At 47.0% G+C, this 23,236-nt stretch overlaps 1 protein-coding gene and 1 long non-coding RNA gene across 3 annotated transcripts in view; one reads left to right on the top strand and one right to left on the bottom strand.

Annotated features, from left to right (window-relative positions):
* LOC142047690 (uncharacterized) overlaps positions 1 to 23,236 on the top strand; it is a 459,131-nt gene that overhangs the window by 136,919 nt on the left and 298,976 nt on the right. The gene's annotated exons all lie outside the window — the stretch shown is intronic.
* Positions 1,326 to 16,074, bottom strand: LOC116815545 (tripartite motif-containing protein 10-like). Of its 2 annotated transcripts, XM_032763989.2 has the most exons (9): positions 15,612 to 16,072; positions 13,892 to 13,987; positions 12,638 to 12,868; positions 11,804 to 11,905; positions 10,138 to 10,239; positions 9,936 to 9,958; positions 7,716 to 7,831; positions 6,310 to 6,342; positions 1,326 to 2,925 (listed from the first exon to the last, which is right to left on the bottom strand). In XM_032763989.2, exons 1-9 carry the CDS (start codon positions 16,026 to 16,028, stop codon positions 2,417 to 2,419), a joined length of 1,629 nt encoding a protein of 542 aa, XP_032619880.1. In that variant the 5' UTR covers positions 16,029 to 16,072; the 3' UTR covers positions 1,326 to 2,416. The 2 variants fall into 2 exon arrangements, with proteins under 2 accessions (XP_032619880.1, XP_032619882.1); XM_032763991.2 differs by lacking the exon at positions 13,892 to 13,987 and having other exon boundaries at positions 15,612 to 16,074.

Raw genomic sequence — 23,236 nt, forward strand, 5'->3', positions numbered from 1 at the left:
CAGATCCAATCCACTGTTGTTCAAACTAAGCTTTACCTTGAGTTTGTAAAGAAATTCAATCACGTTATGGAACATGACTTTAATAAACCATTTCTGTTATACACTGATATGGCTTCTAACCCAACACTTGCTGTAGTGAGAGAGACCCAGGGATGGGGAGCTTTTGGGATGCAGTCAGAGATGTCTGTGTCATCCCTTCCTGCATTAATTTTGCGTTGGAGGTGTGACGTTATTGATATAAACTGGGACCATATAGAACATGGGTTGCAACCAAGGTTCTGTAGTGGCACCAAATCCTATGTAAAGGGGGTCATATAAGGTGTCTAAGACCAGGTTACGGGTTACTGGTTATGATTATGCTGTCTGTATGTCTGTATCATTTTTGTAGTTGAAGTTATGAATATTGGCTGTGTACTGTCTGTATTTCAAATTGGTGCTGCAGTTCTGGGTAACACCCCAGACAAGTTGGTGTCAGCTCAGCTTAGCCTGCTTGATGGCCCATTAAGGACCATCAACTACACAATTGACCCATCGAGAGAAGGCGGATACGCCCTGTGACTCACTGGAGTGAGCAGAAACTGGCCCATGTGACTGCAAACTCCATTTTGCTGTAACTTTCCACAGTAGGAACAAAGGAGTGTTCTTACACCTGGAAAAGTCTATATAAGGCGAAGGCCTCATCTCCATTTTGTCTTCAATCCTGCTTCTTACCTCTGGAGGGACTTTGCTACAATCTGAAGCTCTGCACAAAGGACTGATGACCCATCCCAGCAGGGGATGTTCTCCAGAGACTAGATTTAAACCTGCAGTTTACTTCATCACTGCTCCAAGCCTGAACTAAGGACTTTGCCATTACTGTATGTAATTGATTCAGTTTAACCAATTCTAGCTCTCACCTCTATCTTTTTCCTTTTATGAATAAACCTTTAGATTTTAGATTCTAAAGGATTGGCAACAGCGTGATTTGTGGGTAAGATCTGATGTGTATATTGACCTGGGTCTGGGGCTTGGTCCTTTGGGATCGAGAGAACCTTTTTCTTTTACTGGGGTGTTGGTTTTCATAACCATTCATCCCCAGGACGTGTGGGACTGGTGGTGATACTGGGAGACTGGAGTGTCTAAGGAAATTGCTTGTGTGACTTGCGGTTAGCCAGAGGGGTGACACCGAAGTCTTTTGTCTGGCTGGTTTGGTTTGCCTTAGAGGTGGAAAAACCCCAGCCTTGGGCTGTGACTGCCCTGTTTGAGCAATTGGTCCTGATTTGGCACTCTCAGTTGGGTCCCGCCAGAGCCACATCGTCACACCACACATAAGAAGCAACCCTGTATTTTCAGTCAAATTGGCTTTATTTGAGACCCCAGTGAAACAAGAAGGCAGAACGGTAAGGTCTGCATGAGAGCAGTCTGCAGTGTGTCCCCCGGAACAGACTGGACACCAGCATGGCAGCAGGGAGGCCTGACCATTCTCATTTGACATGTTTCATGCAGCTCTAGATACAAGTCACAGCGAACCAGATTTTACAGGCCTAAGCCACCACAGCCGGAGCTGGCTTTTCCAAACAGCTCTTCTCCCATTTAGCACCCAATGAAACAGCCGGGTAGTTCTCAATGAGACCTGCTGGGAGGTGGAAACGTCTGGCTAAACTCTTGAAAATCTGGCCTCTTATTTAGATGCCTAATGGGAGCTAAAATAAATCCAGCCCCAATTCTGGGAGCTGATTTTGATCTGTTTGTGCAGCAGAGTATTTTATTTTAGTCTCTAGAATCAGAGACGAAGCACTAGGCCCCAGATCCTCAAAGGTATTTAGGCACCTCCCACTGCAATAGAATAGTAGGTAGGCACCTATGTACGTTTGAGGATGTAAGCCTATGTCACCGTTACAATGGATTCATCAATTACTGGGGAAAGTGAGAGTTGGTTTCTTCCCTGGAACAAGACAGGCCTCAGGATGAGGGGCCTGAGCCCTGCGGATTCCCCCTACAGCTATGCATGCAGCTTCCTTCTCACTCTCTGACAGTCTGCCATGGGCCACTGAACACCAGAGACAGACAGGAGAGGTCTGCTGCAGTATTGGTATAATAACCACCATCTTGGCGAGCACACTGGGCATTGAACCAGGACTCTCTAAACCCAGATACCTGAGTCACTGCAGCATAAGCAGCCAGCCTCCGCAGCCAGCCTCCACAGCCAGCCACTGTAACAGAGGCACATCCTCTGCAGCTCAGACCAAGAGGGGGGCATGTGACATGTACTGATCAGTGGGTTACACTGGCAGGGACTTTCCTGGCCTGTCTGCAGTTTTGATGTCTCTGCAGGAACATGGGAATCATTCAGGCTCAGAGAGGGCAGATATTAGAGAAGCTCGTTTCATAGGTGTTGATGGGGTATTCTGATATCCTCCCGCAAACTCTGGACATCTCAGGGACACAGTCTGAGCTGGGAGTTTACACCAAAAAGAAAGAAGAAAGGGCGAATTCTTTGCCCAGTGAAAGAGGCTGGTGGGAATGCAAAGATCAGGGCCTTGGTATCAGCATCATAAAATGTCACCTGCCCTCTTTCATAGTCCAGATAGACCCCGATCTTTCTGGGGCTCCGACTCAGGGACAAGTTGGTAATAGGGGAGGTGAAGGCTTGGTAATAAGGTCCCAACTGCTCTATAGCCCAGACCCCCGCTTTGGGCTTCAAGCTGACCTTTCCTATTCTCTTCACAGACTCTCTGGCGACCCCTAGACGCACGTTCCCCCCCTCCTTCAACTCCACCTCCCAGTAATGTCTGCCTGAGGTGAATGCCTCACAGCCCAGGGCAGGGAGAAATGATATATCTTCTACTCTGAAATTGTTGTACGGATTCTGCCATCTCATGCCTTTCTGATCCTCAGACACTATGAGCCAGGGATTTCCCGTGTCTGGATCCAGCGTCACATTTTCTGGAGAGAGAATGAGAGAGAAAATCAGAGTATCAGAAGCAGAGCTCAGCCCTGGGGCCGGGGTTGATTGTGCCAGTGACAGAATCTGCCTCAGCTGGAGAGTGACTCAGGGAATCTCCTTCCTCCAGGATTTACCCAGGTCTGAAAAGAGGCAGCTCTGAGACTGCATCAAAGTGCAGGGGAGAGTCACTCCCCTGGCAGGGATGGGTCAGTGACAGCAAAAGGATTGGCCGTGTCAGGCCTGAGACCTCAAATCTTTTTCATCCTGCACCCATTGCTTCTTGCCTGACAGCGCACAGTGCACCCTGATCCTTTGTGGTGCTCGCCCTCACACGAAGTCTTGGGAGTCCAACTTCCCCTGGAATAGTGATGTGGGGCTCGAAGCTCAAAAGCAATTAGGCACCTAAGTCTCAATTTTGGTTCCACGGCACTGCCCCAAATTCCCTGACAAATGCTGTAGACACCTAAAGTCATGTAGCACCTATGTTTTTCAGAGTAAAACATCCTTAGCTGGCTAATTTCTGCTGCTCCTGTGAGAGATGTTCAACTCCTTTTTCCCCATCAAAGAGAGAGGTGGACTTGAACCTGGATCTCCAAGCTCCCATGCAAGTGCACTAGCCACTGGGCTAAAAGTTATAAAGCAGCTACTGCTGCTGACACCAGCCAGATTTGGAATGGTGTCAGCTCCAATAGGTAGCCTTTGCGCACACCTACTGGATCAGGCCCGCATGTGAGCTAGGCAGTGGAATGCTTCTCTTCCCTCTCTTGAGAATAGCTCTGGGGCTGAGGGAGGAGACGGGCAGCTAGAGGCTCACAGGGGGACAGCAATGTGCACACCTAGAGATGGAAACATGGTGATGAGGGAACTTTTACTCTGAAAAACGTAGGCGAGTGACTTTAGGCGCCTGCTCGGCTTCTTGCTAAAAGAGCATATGGCGCCTAACTCCATGGTTCCCAGCCTGAGAATCACAAGCAGAGATGGGGCCTCCCTGCAGCCTGGACTTTGCTTATCTCTGTGAGAGGGTGGGACTTAGGACACCCCCACTCTCATCAGCCTCCCCCAGGGGCTAGCCTATTCACCTGGCTTTGGAGCATGGCATTCTTACATAACATAAGAACATAATAAGAACAGCCGTACCGGGTCAGATCAAAGGTCCATCTAGCCCAGTATCTGTCTACTGACAGTGGCCAATGCCAGTTGCCTCAGAGGAAGTGAAGCCAACAGGCAATGATCAAGTGATCTCTCTCCTGCCATCCATCTCCATCCTCTGATGAACAGAGGCTAAGGACACCATTCTTTACCCTTCCTGGCTAATAGCCATTTATGGACTTAGCCACCATGAATTTATCCAGTTCCCTTTTAAACATTGTTATAGTCCCAGCCTTCACAACCTCCTCAGGTAAGGAGTTCCACAAGTTGACTGTGTACTGTGTGAAGAAGAACTTCCTTTTATTTGTTTTAAACCTGCTGCCAATTAATTTCATTTGGTGGCCCTTAGTTCTTATATTATGGGAACAAGTATATAACTTTTCCTTATTTGCTTTCTCCACACCACTCATGATTTTATATATCTGTATCACATCTCCCCTTAGTCTCCTCTTTTCCAAGCTTCAGAGGCCTAGCCTCTTTAATCTTTCCTCATATGGGACCCTCTCCAAACCCCTAATCATTTTAGTTGCCCTTTTCTGAACCTTTTCTAGTGCTAGAATATCTTTTTTGAGGTGAGGAGACCACATCTGTACACAGTATTCGAGATGTGGGCGTACCATGGATTTATATAAGGGCAATAATATATTCTCAGTCTTATTCTCTATCCCCTTTTTAATGATTCCTAACATCCTGTTTGCTTTTTTGACCGCCTCTGCACACTGCGTGGACATCTTCAGAGAACTATCCACGATGACGCCAAGATCTTTTTCCTGACTCGTTGTAGCTAAATTAGCCCCCATCATATTGTATGTATAGTTGAGGTTATTTTTTCCAATGTGCATTACTTTACATTTATCCACATTAAATTTCATTTGCCATTTTGTTGCCCAATCACTTAGTTTTGTGAGATCTTTTTGAAGTTCTTCACAATCTGCTTTGGTCTTAACTATCTTGAGTAGTTTAGTATCATATGCAAACTTTGCCACCTCACTGTTTACACATTTCTCCAGATCATTTATGAATAAATTGAATAGACACCCATCTCTCTCTATTCACTGTATAGGAGCCTCAGTGCCCAAGTCAGGCTTTGGGAATTGCAGGGCTTTTTCCCCAAGCACCTAAAAGTTTGCCATTGTGATGCTGAACTGAGTCTTGGACCCTCTCAAGCATCTTTCTCCATGTCTGGCTCGGCACAGGGGAATGAAGGACCACAGATGCAGGGTCCCATTGTGCTAAAGCCCATCAGAGAAGTCAAGCACTCCTGTTCAGGAGAGAACTTAAGCAGGTGCTTAAATGAAGCAGGCTATTTCCCGAATAAGACTGGACTGAAGCAGGGGTCTCAGTGTTTTCCTGACAGTCCTGAATCAGTGCTTGGAACTCCAGGGCCTGTCAGCCTAACAGGTGACCACAGCTATGCTGATTTCTAAACTTCCTGAGCTGATAAAGCAGGTCTTGGGGAGCCTCAGGAGGAAACCCTAGGAATATGTAAGGACGTTCATCCTCAGTGCCTAGAAAAGTACGTAACCCCCAAGGGAAACCATAGCAAGCTCCTCAGGACCTGCCGTGACAGGACCTGCTGTGACTGGCTGGCCCCATGGAATGCATTGGAAGGTTGCGAGTACCTGGAGTGTCTTATGAGGTTCACAGCAGCTGCAGAAGCTTTGGGGGAGGGGCTGGAGGAGGGGACCTTCACTCCTGTGGACTTCACTCAGTGTGGGAGTCTGTGCTGGGGGGGTGCACTTGTGTCCTGTCGGTGAGCCATGAATTTTCACTAGTAGCCTAGCAAATTTCCTAAGGTTCCTCAGAGCCACAGTTCAACTCAGCTCAGGCTTCCATGCTGTCATTTCCATTTCAACATTTAATCACTTTTAAAACAGGGTGGCAATGTTCAGAAGTTTGATTCTGTGGTTCAGATTTTGACTAGAGGAATCTGGCCAGTTGAATTTTAATCTCCTCCCACCATCCACTCTCAAGAGGGCATCTTGCCAAAAAGTGTTAGATTAATTGGATGAATTTCCTAATTGGGCTGACTATCTTGTGTTTGGTTTTAATTAGAGCTAGCTGAAAAGTGGCTGGTGCACATGATATTGTTTCCTACTTTTTGCTTTATTGAATTTTTATGCTTGTCTTTCTACCAGAAAATCCAGGGAGACACAAATCATTATTATTTATCCTCAGTTCAGGATAACATTCACATGCAACTGTCCCCACTCCTCATTACCCCCAGGAATTACCTTTGTCCAGCCTCCATTCTGACACCAGAGTCTCTAGAGGATGAAAAAGGGGAGAGAGAGAGAGAGAGGAGATCTCAGGATTTGATCAGTAGGTAACAATCGTTTTGTGATTTAATATAACTTTGGGGGGAGACGCAGACAGAGCTATCCTTATTAGTAATTGTTTATTAATTATTACTTATCATGTGGTCAGGCCTGAGGACCCCAACAGGGAATTAGGGCCCTTTTGTATCAGGCTTCGTGTGAACAGTTCCCTGCCGAAGAGAGCTCAGAATGTAAGAATCTGGACAATACATAGCAGCTGAGTACACTGACAAACAGGATCATATTGGTGGAGGGGTGGTGGCCCAGATCCCTTCACTAACATTCAAAGAAGCCACTCTGCTGAATTCTATAGACGTTACCAAGCCCCTATCTCCTGACATCAAATAGCTGGATAGCACTGTCAGTGCAGAGATCAGGGTGGGCTAGCTGATGGGACCACCCACACAGTATGGTTCCCTGACACCTTCGAGTGGTGGCTGAGCCACATACCAAGGTTGATGATCCTGCTACAACTGCAGCTAAGAAAGCTGGATCTCTCAGCTCAAGCTGCAGAGGCTCGTTCTATCAGCTCCAGATGCACCACATTTAATCCCCACCGCCAAGCTGTCCAGGGGTGTTTTGTTGTCAGCATCTGATTGTTCCCATCCCCCTGGCACACATTCCTTTACAGTGTCAAGTCTGAACAGTCTTTCCCCTCCGCTGCCTGGCTGGTCACTGAAACTTTCTCCTGTTGCCTCCCTCACAGTCCCCTCACTTCATCCAGACTCCACACCTGCTCCCCATGCTAACCAACTCCCCTTTCTCTTCTCCTTTCCCTCTGACCCCCGCAGCATCCCCCCTTCATCTCTCAGTTTAGTTAATTCTCCCCCAACACAAACTCACTTGAGAGAGAAGAGAAACAGACAGGAAAACCCTGGTGGCAATCTGAGGACATCTGCAGCCCATCACCGTCAGGTGTTATAAAAATACTACAGTGCCTACTAATCAAAATGCTACAGCTTCTCTCCATCTACCCACTCACTCAGAGTGACTGCACATTTTCCATGACATCTTCAGCTCCAGCAGGTGAAGACAAACTGCTCCCAAGTCTCTCTGAGCTGATATTAAAGTATCTGGGTGAAATTCTGGTCCCATTATAATCAGTAGAAGCTTTGCCATTGACTTCAACAGAATCAAGATTTAACCCTCTGTGTCCTGCTGTAACCAGCACAGAATATTATCAGACAGTAACAAATACTAAACTAACCATCTGGGCAGATCGCTTTTCATCGCCACAAACACATCTTTACCTGCAGCTCTTGTCTTCACTTTTGCTTGTGACTCACAAACATTTAACATAGGAAAGCCCCAGATTTTTTTACCTTTGAAGTTCTTCAGAATGTTGTGCAGAATTCTGGTCTTTTCAGAGAAATCCCAGCTGCCCCATTTAAATTCAGGAGAAAGACTCACTGGATTCTCAAATGTCCATTGTCTGCCTCTAGAGAAAGTGACCCACAAAATTCATCATCATTGGATTGTTCAATTGAAATATTTCAAAGCTTGAGGAGACACCCTGTACCTGTCTCTTGCTTTTGACATCAAAAGGAGAAAAGTTGGAAGTAAGGAATCCCCTGCTCCCTCATACAGTTGCAGTCCCTGATCTTTGCTAGTGAGCAGTTGTTCTCCAAACCATCTCTAGAAAACCATCTCTAAAAATTTAAACCACCTTTTTTAAATTGTGTTTGTGGGTAAAATTTAAAAAAATGTACCTAAGCGACTTTCAAAATTACAATTTTCTTTTTATTTGTTCTGGGTTTTGTTCCCCCATTCGCTACTTTCGCGCTCCTTTTTTAACCTTATACCACTGAATCTATAGGCGCCGACTTTCCCTCTTTCCCGTGGGTGCTCGATTTCCACCCCCCCACCTCCACCCCACCCCCACTCCACCACTTCCATTAGGCCCTGCCCCTGCCCCACCTCTTCCCCACCCCCATTCCAACTCCTTCCCCAAAGTCCCCGCCCCAACTCCACCCAGTCCCTGCCAATATTCCAGCTCCTTCCCCAAATCCCTGCCCCAGCCCTGCCTCCTCCCCTGAGTGCACCATGTTCCCACTCCTTCCCTCCCAACCCTCAAAGCGTGCTAAATCTGCCAAACAGCTGTTTGGATGTGGCTGGGCAGGAAACACTGGGAGGTAGGCAGAGGAGCAGACATGCGGTGCGCTCAGGGAGAGAGAAGGAGGTGGGGCAGGGGGGTATGGGGAGCTTGGCTGCTGGTGGGTGAAGAGCACCCACTAATTTTCCCCCAGGGGTGCTCCAGCCCTGGAGCACCCACGGAGTTGGTGCCTATGCTGAATGTAATTTGCTGAATGATGTCTAGGTTTTTTGGCATGTGTTTTCCTCCCCTATTTTATTTTATTTTCCATTTGCCAATCTAGTTTTTCTAATCTTCCTCAGCTTTGGAAAAGCTCCAAGAAAAATGAAACTCTGTAGTTCTTCCAAAGTTTGGAGAGTTTTGAAATCCAAAATGAGAGGCCATTTTAAGATAGAGCACACTTTTTGGTGACTAATTTCCTGCATGAAGAAAGAAATTTAGCCAGCTGAACTTTCTGGTGTCTGCATGGAAAGCAGCTGGGAAGCAGCAAGATTCTGAGTCTCAGGCCTGGCCCAGCTGATCCTTTCACTCTGGCACTGACCCGTCTCTGTCGGTGAGCGAATCTCCCTGCACTATGCTGAGATCTCAGAGCTGCTCCCCGGTCAGAGCTGGGTAAATCTTGGAGGAAGGAGATTCCCTGAATCACTCTCCAGCTGGGGCAGATTCAGTCACTGACATTATCAAACCCTCCCGCAGGGCTGAGCTCTGCCCCTTATGTCTTATTCTCTGTCTCTCCTCACAGACAAGTACTGGGGACAATGAAGGAGAGAACAAGAACAGGAGAGAGGTTAAAAGTTAAAAATTAGGGAACCAGGCGGGGACACTGAGCAGAAAAACCCCAGCCAGTGCCTGCTGCTCTCCGTCTCTCCTCCATGAATGCAGCTCTGGATCCAGACACAGCTCAGCCTACGCTTACTTATCTAAGGAGGATGGGAAAGGTGTGAGACAGGGAGGCAAACTGCAGGATCTGAGCAATAAACCCCAAAGATTCCTGTCTGATTCCACTAGCTCTGCCACTCTGTAGCGCTGCCCAAGGTGGAGAAGTTTTGAAAAGTATCATCAAAGGGAAAAAGGAAAGAAAAACTGAGAAATGAACAAAACAGTCACAGCCTTGGACATCATTTGTTTTATGGCACTAAGTTTTGAAAAAGGAAAAAAGAAATAAAAGGAGAGAAGATACAGGTGAGGGTAAAGCAGATATTCAAAATTCCAGTGTTTTTAACTGAAAATCAGTTGTGTGGAAAATATTCAAGAGTAAAAAAATATTTTGTGTCACACTCTGCAAAATGGAAACATCCTCTTGGGGGAGCAAGCAGCAGCCACTTACCGACGAAGTGGGTATTCACCCACGAAAGCTCATGCTCCAATACATCTGTTAGTCTATAAGGTGCCACAGGACTCTGTTGCTTTTACAGATCCAGACTAACACAGCTACCTCTCTGATACTTACCCACTCAAGGTGCTTCTGATGTCCTAGAGGGAGAGAGAGAAAAAAGGGAGCTCAGTCCCACGTGCCCCACACTGGGGACCCCTCCTGTTCTGGAAGGGACCCCCTTGGTATCACCAGTTGAGCTGCACATGCCTTTCTCTGTAGCTAGCAGCTTTTGAAAGTCCTAGTGAGCATCTAGCTGCACATTCAGATGACTAAATACCTTCATAAATTTGGCCCCTGCTGTCCAAACCCCTTCCAGAGCCGATAAGAAGGAGGCAGAGTGAGAAGGAGCCATGTACTCGCTCCAGGCACTTGTGATGTCCTAGAAAGGAGAGAGAGAGAGAGAGAGAGAGAACCCAGTCCCACATGCTACTCACTGGGGATCCCTCCTGCTCAGAGGGGACTCACTTGGCCATCACTAGCTATCTGCAGTTCCCTGTAGCTAGCAGCTTCTGAAACTCCCACTAAGCACCATCTGCACAGCTATAGGCTAAATACTGTTATAGCCTGGGTTAAACCTCACTGGAGCTGGTAAATGCAACTGCCATCCATCCTTTGAGATAACTGCACGGGAGATGCAAGATCTTAGGAACGTGGAAACTTGAAAAGATGATTATATGGAGCTGTGCAATGAGATTGCTCATATGCTTTTGTACCTGTAAATGTTTTCTGTATCTTTGTGAGCCAGGGATTGTATTCTGCCTCTATAGGAGAGAGTAACCGAGCTCCCAACAGGAACTAAAATCAATGGGGGCTAATTCCTTTTCATCTTGGGATGGGTTAACAACTCCAGAGATGTCCCACCTCCGGGGTGAACTGCACAGACTGGTTCAGACCAGGTTCAAGAGGCCCAGCAGACAAAAAAAAAAAAAAAAAAAAAAAAAAAGCTTGTGGTATAAAGGGGCAGCCTGAACTGGCTGAAAGTGTCCGTAATTTTGATCCAAAAACGGACATGACATTGCAGCCAAGAGGGCAAACCCCTGCTAGAAGGGCTGGACGTTGCCAAGGTCTCCCTGTGACAGATGGGTGAGTGTAGGGGCATTGTTTTTTTATGATAGGTTTCCTCTGTCTGAAAATAAATGTACTGCAGTGGGTGGAAGCCAGCTGGCCACAGGTAACCCTGTCATTGTCCCCTGAGACGGTGCGAAGCGCAGTGCTGGACTAAGGCCAGACCTGCTGGAGTAGATGCAATGAATTACAAGGGGACTGCAAGCCTAAAGCCGTAGTCTGGAGAGAGAGGAACATGGGTTCCAGCCCAGAGAGAGGTGATGGCTGGAGGCCTGAGACCCAAAGGGCTGCCCTAGAGGAGGCCACGGGAGGGACGGAGATGCCGTTAACCCTGGAAATGTGACAAGTCGTAGGAAGTCACTAAACTCCTTTATGGAACCAGGAAGATGAAATGTGAGGGGCCTCCAACCACAGAGGAGCATGTGTCCCCACCCAAAACAAAGACAAATGTGAGGCCACTCAGGAATTGGAACAATACAGGTGGAAGGGATTCACTGGGGATATTTTGGGTAGAGGGGTGCGTGTGTGTGTGAGTAAGAAGCAAGAGACACACCGCATAGAGAGACAGAGAAGGAAGCTTCAGACACAGCCTGAACAAGCACTGGGGACATGGCCCTCAGGAGCCTAGGAGCCCCAGCTTTTGGGTCTGAGTGCTGGCTAAGAGAGGCTTGGAGTTGTGAGCGAGGAAACTGTCTCCTGTTGTTGGATTCTCCCGCCCCCATCCCCGGGGAAGCAGGACTTTGTACATATTTTGTAAATAAATAGGATTGCATCAAAGGAATACCTGATTCTACCTCCAGTTTCTGTTTCCAGCAGGAACAACACTACAAGACCATGAATTTTTGGCCAGCCCCTAGGGCCCAAAGAGGTAACAATACCTTTGTAAATCTGGCCCCTAGTGTCCAAGCTCCTTCCAGAACTGTGGAGAATGAGGGGGAATGAGAAGGAGCCTCGTACATGCTCAAGGTGCTTCTGAGGTCCTAGAGGGGCGAGAGAGAACAGGGAGCTCAGTCCCACACGCTGCACACTCAGGATCCCTCCTGCTCTGGGGCAGACTCACTTTGACACCCCCAGTCTGAGTTCCAGCCCAAGTCCCCTGCAGCCAGTAACTTTACACATAGTTGGCAGCTTTGTTTCATTTTAATATCTTAGTTCCTTGGATTCCTGTTCTCCATGTGACGTTTGACCTTACAGTGAACTTTTCTCCAAAAATGCTTCAAGAGGCCCCTCCCACACTCGTCAGTAGTGTGTGCATATCTCTCAGGGGTGTGAATGAGAGCTACCCACATGCAGCAGGCTGGAATGCAGAATCCAAGGGATATTTCATTTCTAGAATTTTACTACCAGGGAGAATCTGGGTGACAACAAGGAACCGAGGAACCAGGAGTTACTTCAATTCAGCATGCTGCAGAATGGAGGATGGGATCAGGGAATGCAGCAATTTAAGGCTATTAGCTTCCAAGAATACCCATTTTGTGGGATAAGAAATCTTGCAATTAAAAATTGCACATGTGGAAGAAGGCTGGCCACCCTGAAGAGACTGGGCCACAAACACCTGTCCACTTTTATGTAGGACAACTGTGAATCTGTTCCTCTTCATTCAGAAAATAAAACAGTTTACTTGACTATGATAATCCTGGATACCAATACCAATTTAAGAGACCCTCCTTCCCTGTGCAGGGAGCTGGGGTGTCTCTAATCCATAGTCTCACCTGCAGGAATTCACTCGCTGGCTGCTGGCACTTCCCCTCCAGCTCACTGATCAGGTGGTCAAGACGGGATATCTCTTCTGTGATTTTTGCAATATAGTTGTTCTGCCTCTTTAAAATGTCCTTGTTTATCTCATCCAGCTGGGCAAGCAGGAGTCGCTGTTTTTCCTCCACTAACTGGCGCACTTGCTGAAATTCGGACACAATCTCCTGCCTCTGGGTTTCTGTCTGTTTCTGCAATAAGCAAATGTGAAAGAAAGAAAGGGCGGTTGAGGAGCAGGAAGAGTCATGAAATTCAGCAAAGCCTTTTGTGTGCAGTGAGCAACATTTCATTCAGTCCCTGACAACTCAACACTTGGCACAGAAAGAGGAGATTTTTCTGTAGCCTCCCAGCTGGCCAAACTGTTCATAAAGGTTGGAGCTTTTTTTTTTTTTTTAATAAGTTTTCAGACTTAGCCCTCTGTCTCCTTTATTACTGGCCTCCTGAAAACCACATCCTTCCAATAACAGGAAAATTGACAAGAGGGAGAAGGAGTGACTCAGAATTGGATTGAAAGAGAAAGGCAATGACACAAAAACATCTGCCAGGAGTCAGTGATTAGAACTGGTCAGGAATTTTTCATCTAATCATTTTAGTTGTTGTTGTTGAAAAATGTAGAGTTATCAAACCCAAAACTGTTGTGACACAGAGTCAGATGTGACAGATTTCCCAACTCAGACAAATTCCAAATTGTCAATACTTTGTTTTGACTTTTTAGATTGAAGAAATCTGGTTTAAAATGACTTTTCATTTTAAATTTAAGCTAATTTAGATTGAGGGTTATTTAAAAAAATGGGGGAAAAGGTCAAAATTAAAATGAAATGTTTCAAAATTACTGAGTCAAAACACATTTGATTGACCCAAAATGGGAAAAAACATTTTTTGGTTCATGATCAACTCCTCCCCGTCCCTCCCAGTGCCTCCTGCATGCTAGGGAACAGCTGTTCAACAGTGTGCAGGCGGGGCCGGGAGAGGAGTGGGGATGGGTGAGCTTGGGGGAGGGGGTAGAAAGAAGCAGGGAAGATGAGGGGCAGGGGTGAAAAGGGAGTGGGAAGAGATGGGGTGGGAGTGTGGCCTTGGGGTAAGGGTGGAGTGGGGGCAGGGCCTGGGACTGAGAGGGGGGCTTGGGAGTCCACGAAAATTTTTAAAGAAAATTAGGGTCCTCGAGTTGCCAAAGTGTGAGAACTGCTGCATCAGTGAGTAACAAGAGCACTTACTAGCAGCTTCTGGGTTTTCATTTCCCCACTCCGTTTAAAACCCAGAACCTCATCTCGCTCTTGCTTCAAAAACTCCAGTTGTCTCTGAATGTGAGCCTAGGGACAGAAAAAGTTATCTTGCTTTGGTTGCATTTTAGGTTCCCTTGTTTCCAGTTTTATTTATATTTTCAAGGGCAGCTCACATCAGTAACAACAATTTTGATACATTAGCAAAAAGTGGATAAAAATGGCAAATGAAGCTGGCCTACTGGCATGTTCAGCAAAGTCCATACAATGTTATAGAACTCAAGAGTATGCAAAAAATATATAGGTTGAGATTTTGAAAGCAGTGCAAGGGACACAAGGCTACATTCCCAGGGCGGACTTAGGTATTGCAATTCTGAGCATTGTAGCACCTAACTTTTAGATATCTAGAAAGCTAGTGGACTCCACAAACTCCACATGATCCCTACACAATGCATGGGGAAAGACAGGCACCTAAGCATGGGATTCACAAAAGCCAGCATGCTAGGCAGGGAAGCACCTAAGGTAGCCAATGGGAGATGCCAAGGAAGGGGTGTATCCTAAGCTCCACCTCTCTCAGGGATTTCAGTGCCTAAGCCTTGGACTACACTACAAATTTCTATCAGTATAACTGCGTCACTCAGGGCTGTCAAAAATCCACACCCTGAGTGACGCAGTTACACTGACCAAACTCCCACTGTACACAGCACTACGTTGATGAGAGGGCTTCTCCCATTGATGCAGTTATGGCCCCTCAGGGATGTAGAGTGCTCTCTCCTTTGGGAGAAGCTCTCCTGTTGGCGTAGGTAGAGTCTTCACTAAGTGCTACAGAGGCGCAGCTGCACCACTGCAGTGCTCCAAGTGTAGACAAGCCCTGAGGCCCAGGTGCCTGAAGGCACCTCCCTCTGCCTAGGATTCTCAGCAGCAAGCCCTCTTTTGCAGTCAGGCACGTAAGCTGATTCTTGCAAGAATAGTGGTAGTGCCTGCTTCACTCCTCACTAAACACCTGAGAGGGAAGAGGACAATGCCATCCCTTCTAAACTCATAGGCTGCCATTTCTTACTAAAAATTGCATATCCGCTCAGTTAATCAATTGGCACTTTTTATCAGTTGAGTTCACAAGTTTGGTGGGGAAACTCATCTGCAGCCTTAGCCTGGAATCGTCTGCCTAATTTGAGGACGTGGGGCTGGTCTACACTGCAAAGTATGGTTGACTTAACTATGCTGTTCTATTGACCTAGCTACCCTCCCTCAGGGAGGTAGATTTACAAGAGCTCCTTCCACCACTACAGGAAGTGTCCACACTACAGCAGCACAGCTGTGTCACTTCGCGATTCTCGTGCTGACATAACTTTGCTCTGTGCAGTAGCTTCCTCTTTGCAGCTCTGAAGGTGACACCATTACTTAAATTGTCCTTAAGAGCTTGTGGATCAAACCTCACTTTACACTGAACAACTTCAATTCTCTAGAGAGGTTCCCCTCCCCGCCACACAGACCAGTGAGAAATGGATTGGAAAGGGCTCCAACTTCCGAAAGATGTTTTCCACTATCATACACCTCTGAATCCTACACTTTCTGCCTATTTTGCCACTTTACAGTACAACTTTCCCTTTTATAGCATCGTTTGCAAATACAGTGCAGTTGGGGGACAGTAACCATCAGAGCAAAGGAAGAGAAATATGTGTGCAAAAAATCCAGAGCTACAGAGATTTCTTACCTTGTAATTTTGGGCAGCTTCTTCTATGGGAACCACAGTATGAGCTTTGTGATCCCAGGAGTCTCTGCAGATCGAACAAATTAGATTTTCATCCTCTTCACAGAAGAGTTTCAGAGCCTCCTGGTGTTTCTCACACTCTCTCTCACCTCCTGAATCTTTTGTTGTCTGTAAACTCAGCTGTTTGGCTATTTCCACAACATTTGCCAGCACTCTGTTTGGCCTGAAGTTTCTGTGCTGAACAATTTTCCTGCACTGAGGGCAGGAGAAGTTTTTATCTGACTTCCTCCAGTACTGGCTGATGCAGGCTCGGCAGAAATTGTGCCCACAGCGTATAGACACTGGATCTTCAAAATAGTCCAGACAGATGGAACAAGTAGCTTCATCTTTGAGGCTTTCGACGGGGTTCTCTGCAGCCATAGCTCCCCAGTACAGTGTAACAAGGTAACATTCAATTTCCTGTGCTCAAAAATATGTCCCTCCTACAGCAGCAACTGGGTGTTTCCCTTCCTGGAACTGACTCATGTTTATTTTGCTGAATCCAGTGGGAAAAAATTTAGCTGTGTCTGACTACAGACATGTTATTACAGTCACATCCAAAACCATGGCTAAGCTGGAGTTAAACTGGATCACTTACTTTTTTGATCAGTTACTTATTAGAAATACTTGGAGAATTTGCTCAGGCATGCTATACAAGTATGCAAATACTCTGCTGCTAACCCAATTAGGCATAATACTGTCCCATCCCCCACTAGCCTTACTTGGAGTACTTTGTATGTAAAAAGAGGAGAAAAAGTTGTTGGAGTTACTGAACAGGACCAAAATCAGACATCTGAAATCAACACAGTGCAGCTGACCAGAAAATGGAATTTCTCTTCTGTGGGAAATTCTCATTCTTCAAAATTTGTGTTTGTTTCACAGTGGGACAAAAATCAATGCTTTGACATTTTCAGTCAAAATGAAACATTTTTGATATCTTCAAACCAAAGCTTGTTTTTTTTAAGTCAACTTGAAATAAAACATTTCATTTCAAATGTCAATTAAAAACCAAACATTCTATTTTGAATTATTTCCACTTAAAATTACATTAAGTGGAAATATCAATTTAAAAAATAATCATTTTGAATTAGCATTTTGAATCAAACAAATAATTTCCAAATGTTGATACTGAGCTCAACTCAGATATGTTTAGTTATGATTATAATTTAGTATTTATATTACTATAGCATCAGTGTATGAAAATGCATTTTTTGATCTCTGAAACTATTCTCTGAATTCAGGTTGTACACGATGAACAATTCAGCTGAAAAAGAAAAGAATAAAATAACAAGAGTCTAAATGTTTTGTTTGGACCATTTCAAGGTAGTTTGTTCCAACTTTTTTCATTTTGAAATATTGTTACAATTTCAAATTTGGCCAATTAAAAAAAAATGAAAAACACCTGGAACAGTCAAAATCAAAATGAAAAACTAAAAACAAAACATACAAACAAACAAAATTGAATCTGATTCAAAGAGTTTCAGTTGATTCAAAACATTTTATTGCTGAGCTTTTCAATTTCACAAAAAAGATTCTAAAGGAAAATGTTTCAGTTTGAATCAAACAGTTATTTTCCCCAGAATTTTTGGGTCAGCCCCTGAACCAAAAAAACCCCATTATTCACTCAGCTTTGGTCTGCAGTATCTGGGCCACAAATACGAGTGCTGTCTAAAAAATGAGAACATTTTTCATGAAAAAGATTCTCTCCAAGAATTTCAGCTGGTTTTAAAAACAGTGGAAAGAAAATAACTTTAAACATTTTATTGACAGTAAATAAATGTGAGGTTTCAAATGATTGTACACTAAGTGGTCCCACTCTGAACTGACAATGTAATGACCAGGTGGCATGGGAGGCAGGTGAACTGGCTACTGGGGGAAGTTAGCTCCCGGCCCCACCACTTCTGCCCGAGGCCTCGCCCCTCTGCCTCCCATCCCCCTCCCCTGCTGGAGCCCAGAGCACCTCCACTACAACTGCAATGCCCCCAACCCCAGCCCCGGAGTGCCAGGCGGTGCAGCCGTGGCCTGAGTGCACCCAACCCCAGCCCTAGGTCTTGCAAACACCAGTCCCAACCGTCCTCAGTTCCAGGCACGGAAGAGCAGAAACTGGAAGCAGGCAGGAGGGGGCCATGCTGAGCTGCTTGGGGAGGCTCAGCCTCCCCTGCCCTATTATACCCAGCCCCAGTGGGATATTTTACCAGCCATTTCAAGGACACAGTGAGAGCCGTCATTCCAGACCCATCCAGAATCAGGGGTGGATTCTCTCCTCAATGAAAGAGGCCAGTGGGAAAGTGCAGCTGGGGGCCTGGTTATCAGTATCAAAAAATGTCACTTGTCCATCTTCATAGTCCAGATTAATCTCAATCTTCCTGAATCATATTCAAGATCTGGAGGGGGAAGGGCTGATAGTACTGAATGACCTCCACTCAGCTCCAAAGTCCTGATCCTCCCTTTAGGAACTCTCTGGCAGCATCCATGTTTAAATCTCTGTTACCCTGGCCCTCCCAGTATTGTCTCCCTGAGGTGATTCCTTCACAGCCCAGCACACAGGGAACAGAATCAAATCTCTCAGGATTGTCAGGTACAAATTTTGCAATGTTTCCATCCATGTTATACTTTTCTGATTCACAGACAGGTTGAGTTCATGACTCACTGTGCTTGGATCCAGAGTCACATTTGCTGGGGAGGGAGAATCAGCATATGGGGCAGAGCTCAGTCCTGGGGGAGGCTGGGACTATTTCTTACACTCCCCAGCATCCACATTCTGGCTGGGACAGTCCTGGGTCCCAGGGAGCTGCCTCTCTGTCCTGGTTGCCTGAGGGTATGTCTACACTACGAGATTATTCTGATTTTACAAAAACCGGTTTTTTAAAACAGATTGTATAAAGTCGAGTGCACGCGGCCACACTAAGCACAGTAATTCGGTGGTGTGCATCCATGTACCGAGGCTAGCATCGATTTCTGGAGGGTTGCACTGTGGGTAGCTATCCCATAGCTATCCCATAGTTCCCTCAGTCTCATTCACCCATTGGAATGCTGGGTTGAGACCCTAGTGCTTGATGGGGCAAAAAACATTGCTGCTGGTGCTTCTGGGTACAGCCCAGGGGTGGCTCTAGACATTTCGCCGCCTGAAGCAGGGTGGCATGCCGCAGGAGGCGCTCTGCCGGTCACCGGTCCTGCGGCTCTGGTGGACCTCCCGCAGGCGTGCCTGCGGAGGGTCCACTGGTCCTGCGGCTCCACTGAAGCCGTGCAGGACCAGCGGACCCTCCGCAGGCACGCCTGTGAGAGGTCCACCGAGCCACCTGCTGCCCTCCTGGTGACCGGCAGAGCACCCCCCGTGGCATGCTGCCCCAAGCACACGCTTGGTGTGCTGGGGTCTGGAGCCGCCCCTGGTACAGCCTCACCCCTCCCTCCATGAAAGCAGCAGCAGACAACCGTTTCGCGCCTTTTTTCCTGGGTGAACTGTGCAGACGCCATACCACAACAAGCATGGACCTCAAGACTGCTGAGCTCAAGACAGCAATCATGGACATTTTAAACACCTCGAGCATTCTCGTGCAGTCTATGCTGAACGGGAACCTGCAAAGCCAGGCGAGGAGGAGGTGGCTACGGCAGAGCGGCAACGAGAGTGATGAGGACATGGACACAGAATTCTCTCAAACTGCAGGCTCCTATGCTTTGGAGATCCTGCTGGTAATGGGGCAGGTTTTAGCCATTGAATGCTGATTTTGGGCCCGGGAAACAGGCACAGACTGATGGGACTGCGTAATGTTGCAGGTGTGAGACGATTCCTAGTGGCTGCGAAACTGTCGCATGTGTAAGGGCACTTTCATGGAACTTTGTGACTTGCTTTCCCCTGCCCTGAAACACCAGAATACCAAGATGAGAGCAGCCCTCACAGTTGAGAAGCGAGTGGCGATAGCCCTCTGGAAGCTTGCAACGCCCCCCCAAAGAAAAAAAAAATAACCAAAACAGTTAACCGGTCAGTCGGGAATCAAGTTGGAGTGGGCAAATCTACTGTGGGGGCTGCTGTGGTGCAAGTGGCCAAAGCAATCACTAAGCTGCTGCTAGCTATGAAAGTTGTGATCTCGGGAAATGGGCAGGTCATAGTGGATGGCTTTGCTGCAATGGGATTCCCTAACTGTGGTGGGTGATAGATGGAACTCATATCCCTATTCTGGCACGCAGAGCACCAGGGCACCCAGTACATAAACCGCAAGGGGTACTTTTCCATAGTGTTGCAAGCACTGGTGGACCTCACAAGGGAACGTTGCACACAACATCCGGACGGATGGCCGGGAAGGGGTTTCATGCACGACTCGCGTCTTCAGGAACACTACTCTGTTTAAATGGCTGTAGCAAGGAATTACTTCCCAGACCAGAAAATAACAGTTGGGGATGTTGAAATGCCTGTAGTTATCCTGGGGGACCCAGCCTACCCTTTGATACCATGGCTCATGAAGCCATACACACAGCGGCCTGGACAGTAGTCATGAGCTGTTCAACTACAGGCTGAGCAAATGCAGGATGGTGTAGAATGTGCATTTGGCCGTTTAAAGGCACGCTGGTGCCCATTACTGACTCGCTCAGACCTCAGCCAAACCAATGTCTCCATTGTTATTGTGCTTGCTGTGTGCTCCACAATCTCTGTGAAAGTAGGGAGGAACCTTTATGGAGGGTGGGAGGCTGAGGCAAAACACCTGGCCGCTGATTATGCACAGCCCAGACACCAGGGCGATAGAAGAGCACACCAGGAAGTGGTGCGCATCAGAGAAGCTTTGAAAACCAGTTCATCACTGGCCAGGGAACAGATGGTGACTGCTGTGTTTGTTTCTCCTTGATGAACCACCCTCCTTGACTGACTCATTCCTATAATCCACTCATCCACCCACTCTTCGATCAGCAAAGCTTGCTTTCTAAGGAAATAAAGTCACTCTCGTTTAAAAATCATGTATTTTTATTACTTAATTATAAAAAGAGGGAGAGAACTGACAAGGTAGCCCAGGGGTGGGTTTGGGAGGAGGATAGGAGGAAAGGAAAAGGCCACTAAAAAATTTTCATAATAATGAGAGCTTTTGGTTGGGCTGTCCACTGGGGTGGAGTGGCAGGTGCACGAGCCTCCCCCACAAGTTCTTACTGCATCGTGGGGTGAGGAGGCTAAGGAAGAACATGGTGAGTTGGGTAGGTGTGGCTATTAACAGGGCTGCAGCAGACGCAAGCTCTACCATCCTTGCTGCCATTTCTCTGTGATACCAGGCTCCACCATATGCCAGAGCATGTCAATTTGGATCATGCAGCAGTCCCGAGTTGCATCGCTGCGCTCGTCTGATCTTCCTGCCGTCACCTCTCATCTCGAGCTTCTCTCCTCTCGGCATCTCTTCCTGTCCTCACAGTGGTCCCTCCTGTCCTCAGGTTGGTCCTTCTTGTCCTTACGGTCACGGCATGTTTCCTGTACTTTGATACACGTCCTTCCCCCTCATTCAGATGACTCTTTCATTGCAGGTTACTTTATGATTTCAAAACATTTCCTCTCTACAAGTCTTGTTTTTCCGCCGCCTTATCGGAGATAGGCCTTTGGGACGGAGTAGGGAGGCTTGAAAATTGCAGCTGCAGAAGGAGGGAAAAAAGGGAGAGAATATTAAGAAAAGATACATTTACAGACAATGGTTATACTCTTTCACGGTGAACACACTATTTACCTTACATAGCACATGTGTTTTCAACTACAAGGTCACATTTTGCATCTTAATTGAGTGCCTGCAGCTTTGGTGTTAGAGATCACAGACGCAGGTCAGGACATTAGAATTCAGCTGCATGCAGGCATGGTAAGCCATTGGCTTTCTTCTTCTGCGCCTTTCATATATCCAGCACCCTCCTTTCCCAAACAGCAAGCAAAGCCCGTTGAGTGCGCTTGCTTTTCTGTTAACATGCAGCAGCAGATAACCACTGCAACCCCCCCTTACCAATCTCGTGTGTGATCATCGCTTGTATACCCCTACCCCTCCGCACGCGTGGCTGGTATCATGGAAGTCATTGCGAAACACCCCTCCTTTCCCCACCACCTTTGCGGTCGTCGTGTGGCGCTGAGGGTAGCAGGAGATCCCTGCTAGCCAATACGTGTGAAAGCTCAGCACCAATCGCCCCCCACCTTCCCTCCGCTTGGCTACCTGCAAAGGAAGGATTTCTTTAAAGCCACACGCAAACGGCCCAGTAGGAATGGCCATTCTCTGTCCTCCTTAATAATTAAATTCCTGAATTTCAACCGGTTACCATAAACGATATCACTCTCCTGAGGATAACACAGCTAGATAAAGGATGGATGTTGCTTGAATGCCAGCAAACACCGGGACCATACGCAGCTAGGCTTTGTCATGCAATGATACCAGATACTTGCTACATGCATGGCATGGTCAAGTGTACTACTATGGAGGACGAAATAAAGCAGCGCTGCCAGAAACCTTCTGCAAAGGCTTTTGGAGTACCTCAGGAGAGCTTCATGGAGATGTCCCTGGAGGATTCTGCTCCATCCCCAGACATGTTAACCAGACTTTTCCAGTAACTGTACTGGCCGCGAATGAATCCCAATCCTCAGGCAAATTAATCATTAAAAACGCTTGGTTTTAAACCATGGTTTATATTTTCAAGGTACGCTCACCAGAAGTCCTTCCATGACTTCATTGTCTGGGATAGTGGCTTGGGAAAGCTGGGAGGGTATTCTGTCAGGGTGAGAAAAAGCTCCTGGCTGTTGGGAGAATGGAGTGTTGTGTGCTCTCTGCAAGCTCGTCCTCCTCTTTCTCCTCCTCATCTTCCCCATCTGCAGATCCTCAGCCATGGCTGAGATTACCACCCCACCTCAGAATCCACGGACAGGGGTGGGGTAGTGGTGGCGGACCCCCCTAGAATTGCATGCAGCTCAGCGTAGAAGCGGCATGTTGCGGCCCTGCCCCGGACTTTCCGTTTGCTTCTTTGGTTTTCTGGTAGGCTTGTCTGAGCTCCTTACACTTTCACATGGCACTGTACTGAGTCTATGTTGTGGCCTCTCTCTCCATCATGGCTTGGAAATTTTTTCAATAGTTTTTCATTTCGTCTTTTGGAATGGAGTTCTGTTAGCACGGAATCCTCTCCCATACAGTAAGCGATCAGATCAGTATGTCCCGTCAGTCCATGCTGGAGCTCTTTTTCGATTCTCAGGCGACTACATGTTGTACTGTGCTGATAAGCTCTGCGGGTCACCACTACTGCTGGTGAGTCTCTCACGCTGGGCAAACAGGAAATGAAATTCAAAAGTTCGCGGGGCTTCCCTGTCTACCTGGCCAGTGCATCCGACTCCAGATTGCTTGTCCAGAGTGGTCAAAATGGTGCACTGTGGGATACCATGCTCAGGCACAGGAGTGTCCAGAGTTAGGGGCCATACCTGATATTTTGCGAGACTTCAAGCCAACTTCACGGCTCTTAATTCCGACATGGGCAATTGATCCGCTTCTGTATTCTCGTAGCGCCTTGTAACCTCTGGCCCCTCATCGGGGAGGAATACAGATATCGATATTAAGAGCCCTTTATATCGAAGTAACGGGCTTTGTTGTGTGGACAGG

The sequence above is a fragment of the Chelonoidis abingdonii genome, chromosome 13 (genome assembly GCF_003597395.2).
Source record: "Chelonoidis abingdonii isolate Lonesome George chromosome 13, CheloAbing_2.0, whole genome shotgun sequence".
Lineage (NCBI taxonomy): Eukaryota > Metazoa > Chordata > Testudines > Testudinidae > Chelonoidis > Chelonoidis abingdonii.

Excerpts from the sequence above, each read along its gene's own strand:
- LOC116815545 (XM_032763989.2), bottom strand. The coding sequence starts at position 16,028 with ATGGCTGCAGAGAACCCCGTCGAAAGCCTCAAAGATGAAGCTACTTGT. Across the intron at positions 13,988-15,611 it reads AAGCTGCCCAAAATTACAAG|GCTCACATTCAGAGACAACT; the intron begins GTAAGAAATCTC and ends TTCTGTCCCTAG. Across the intron at positions 9,959-10,137 it reads CAGGGGCCAAATTTATGAAG|GACATCAGAAGCACCTTGAG; the intron begins GTATTTAGTCAT and ends CTCTCCCTCTAG.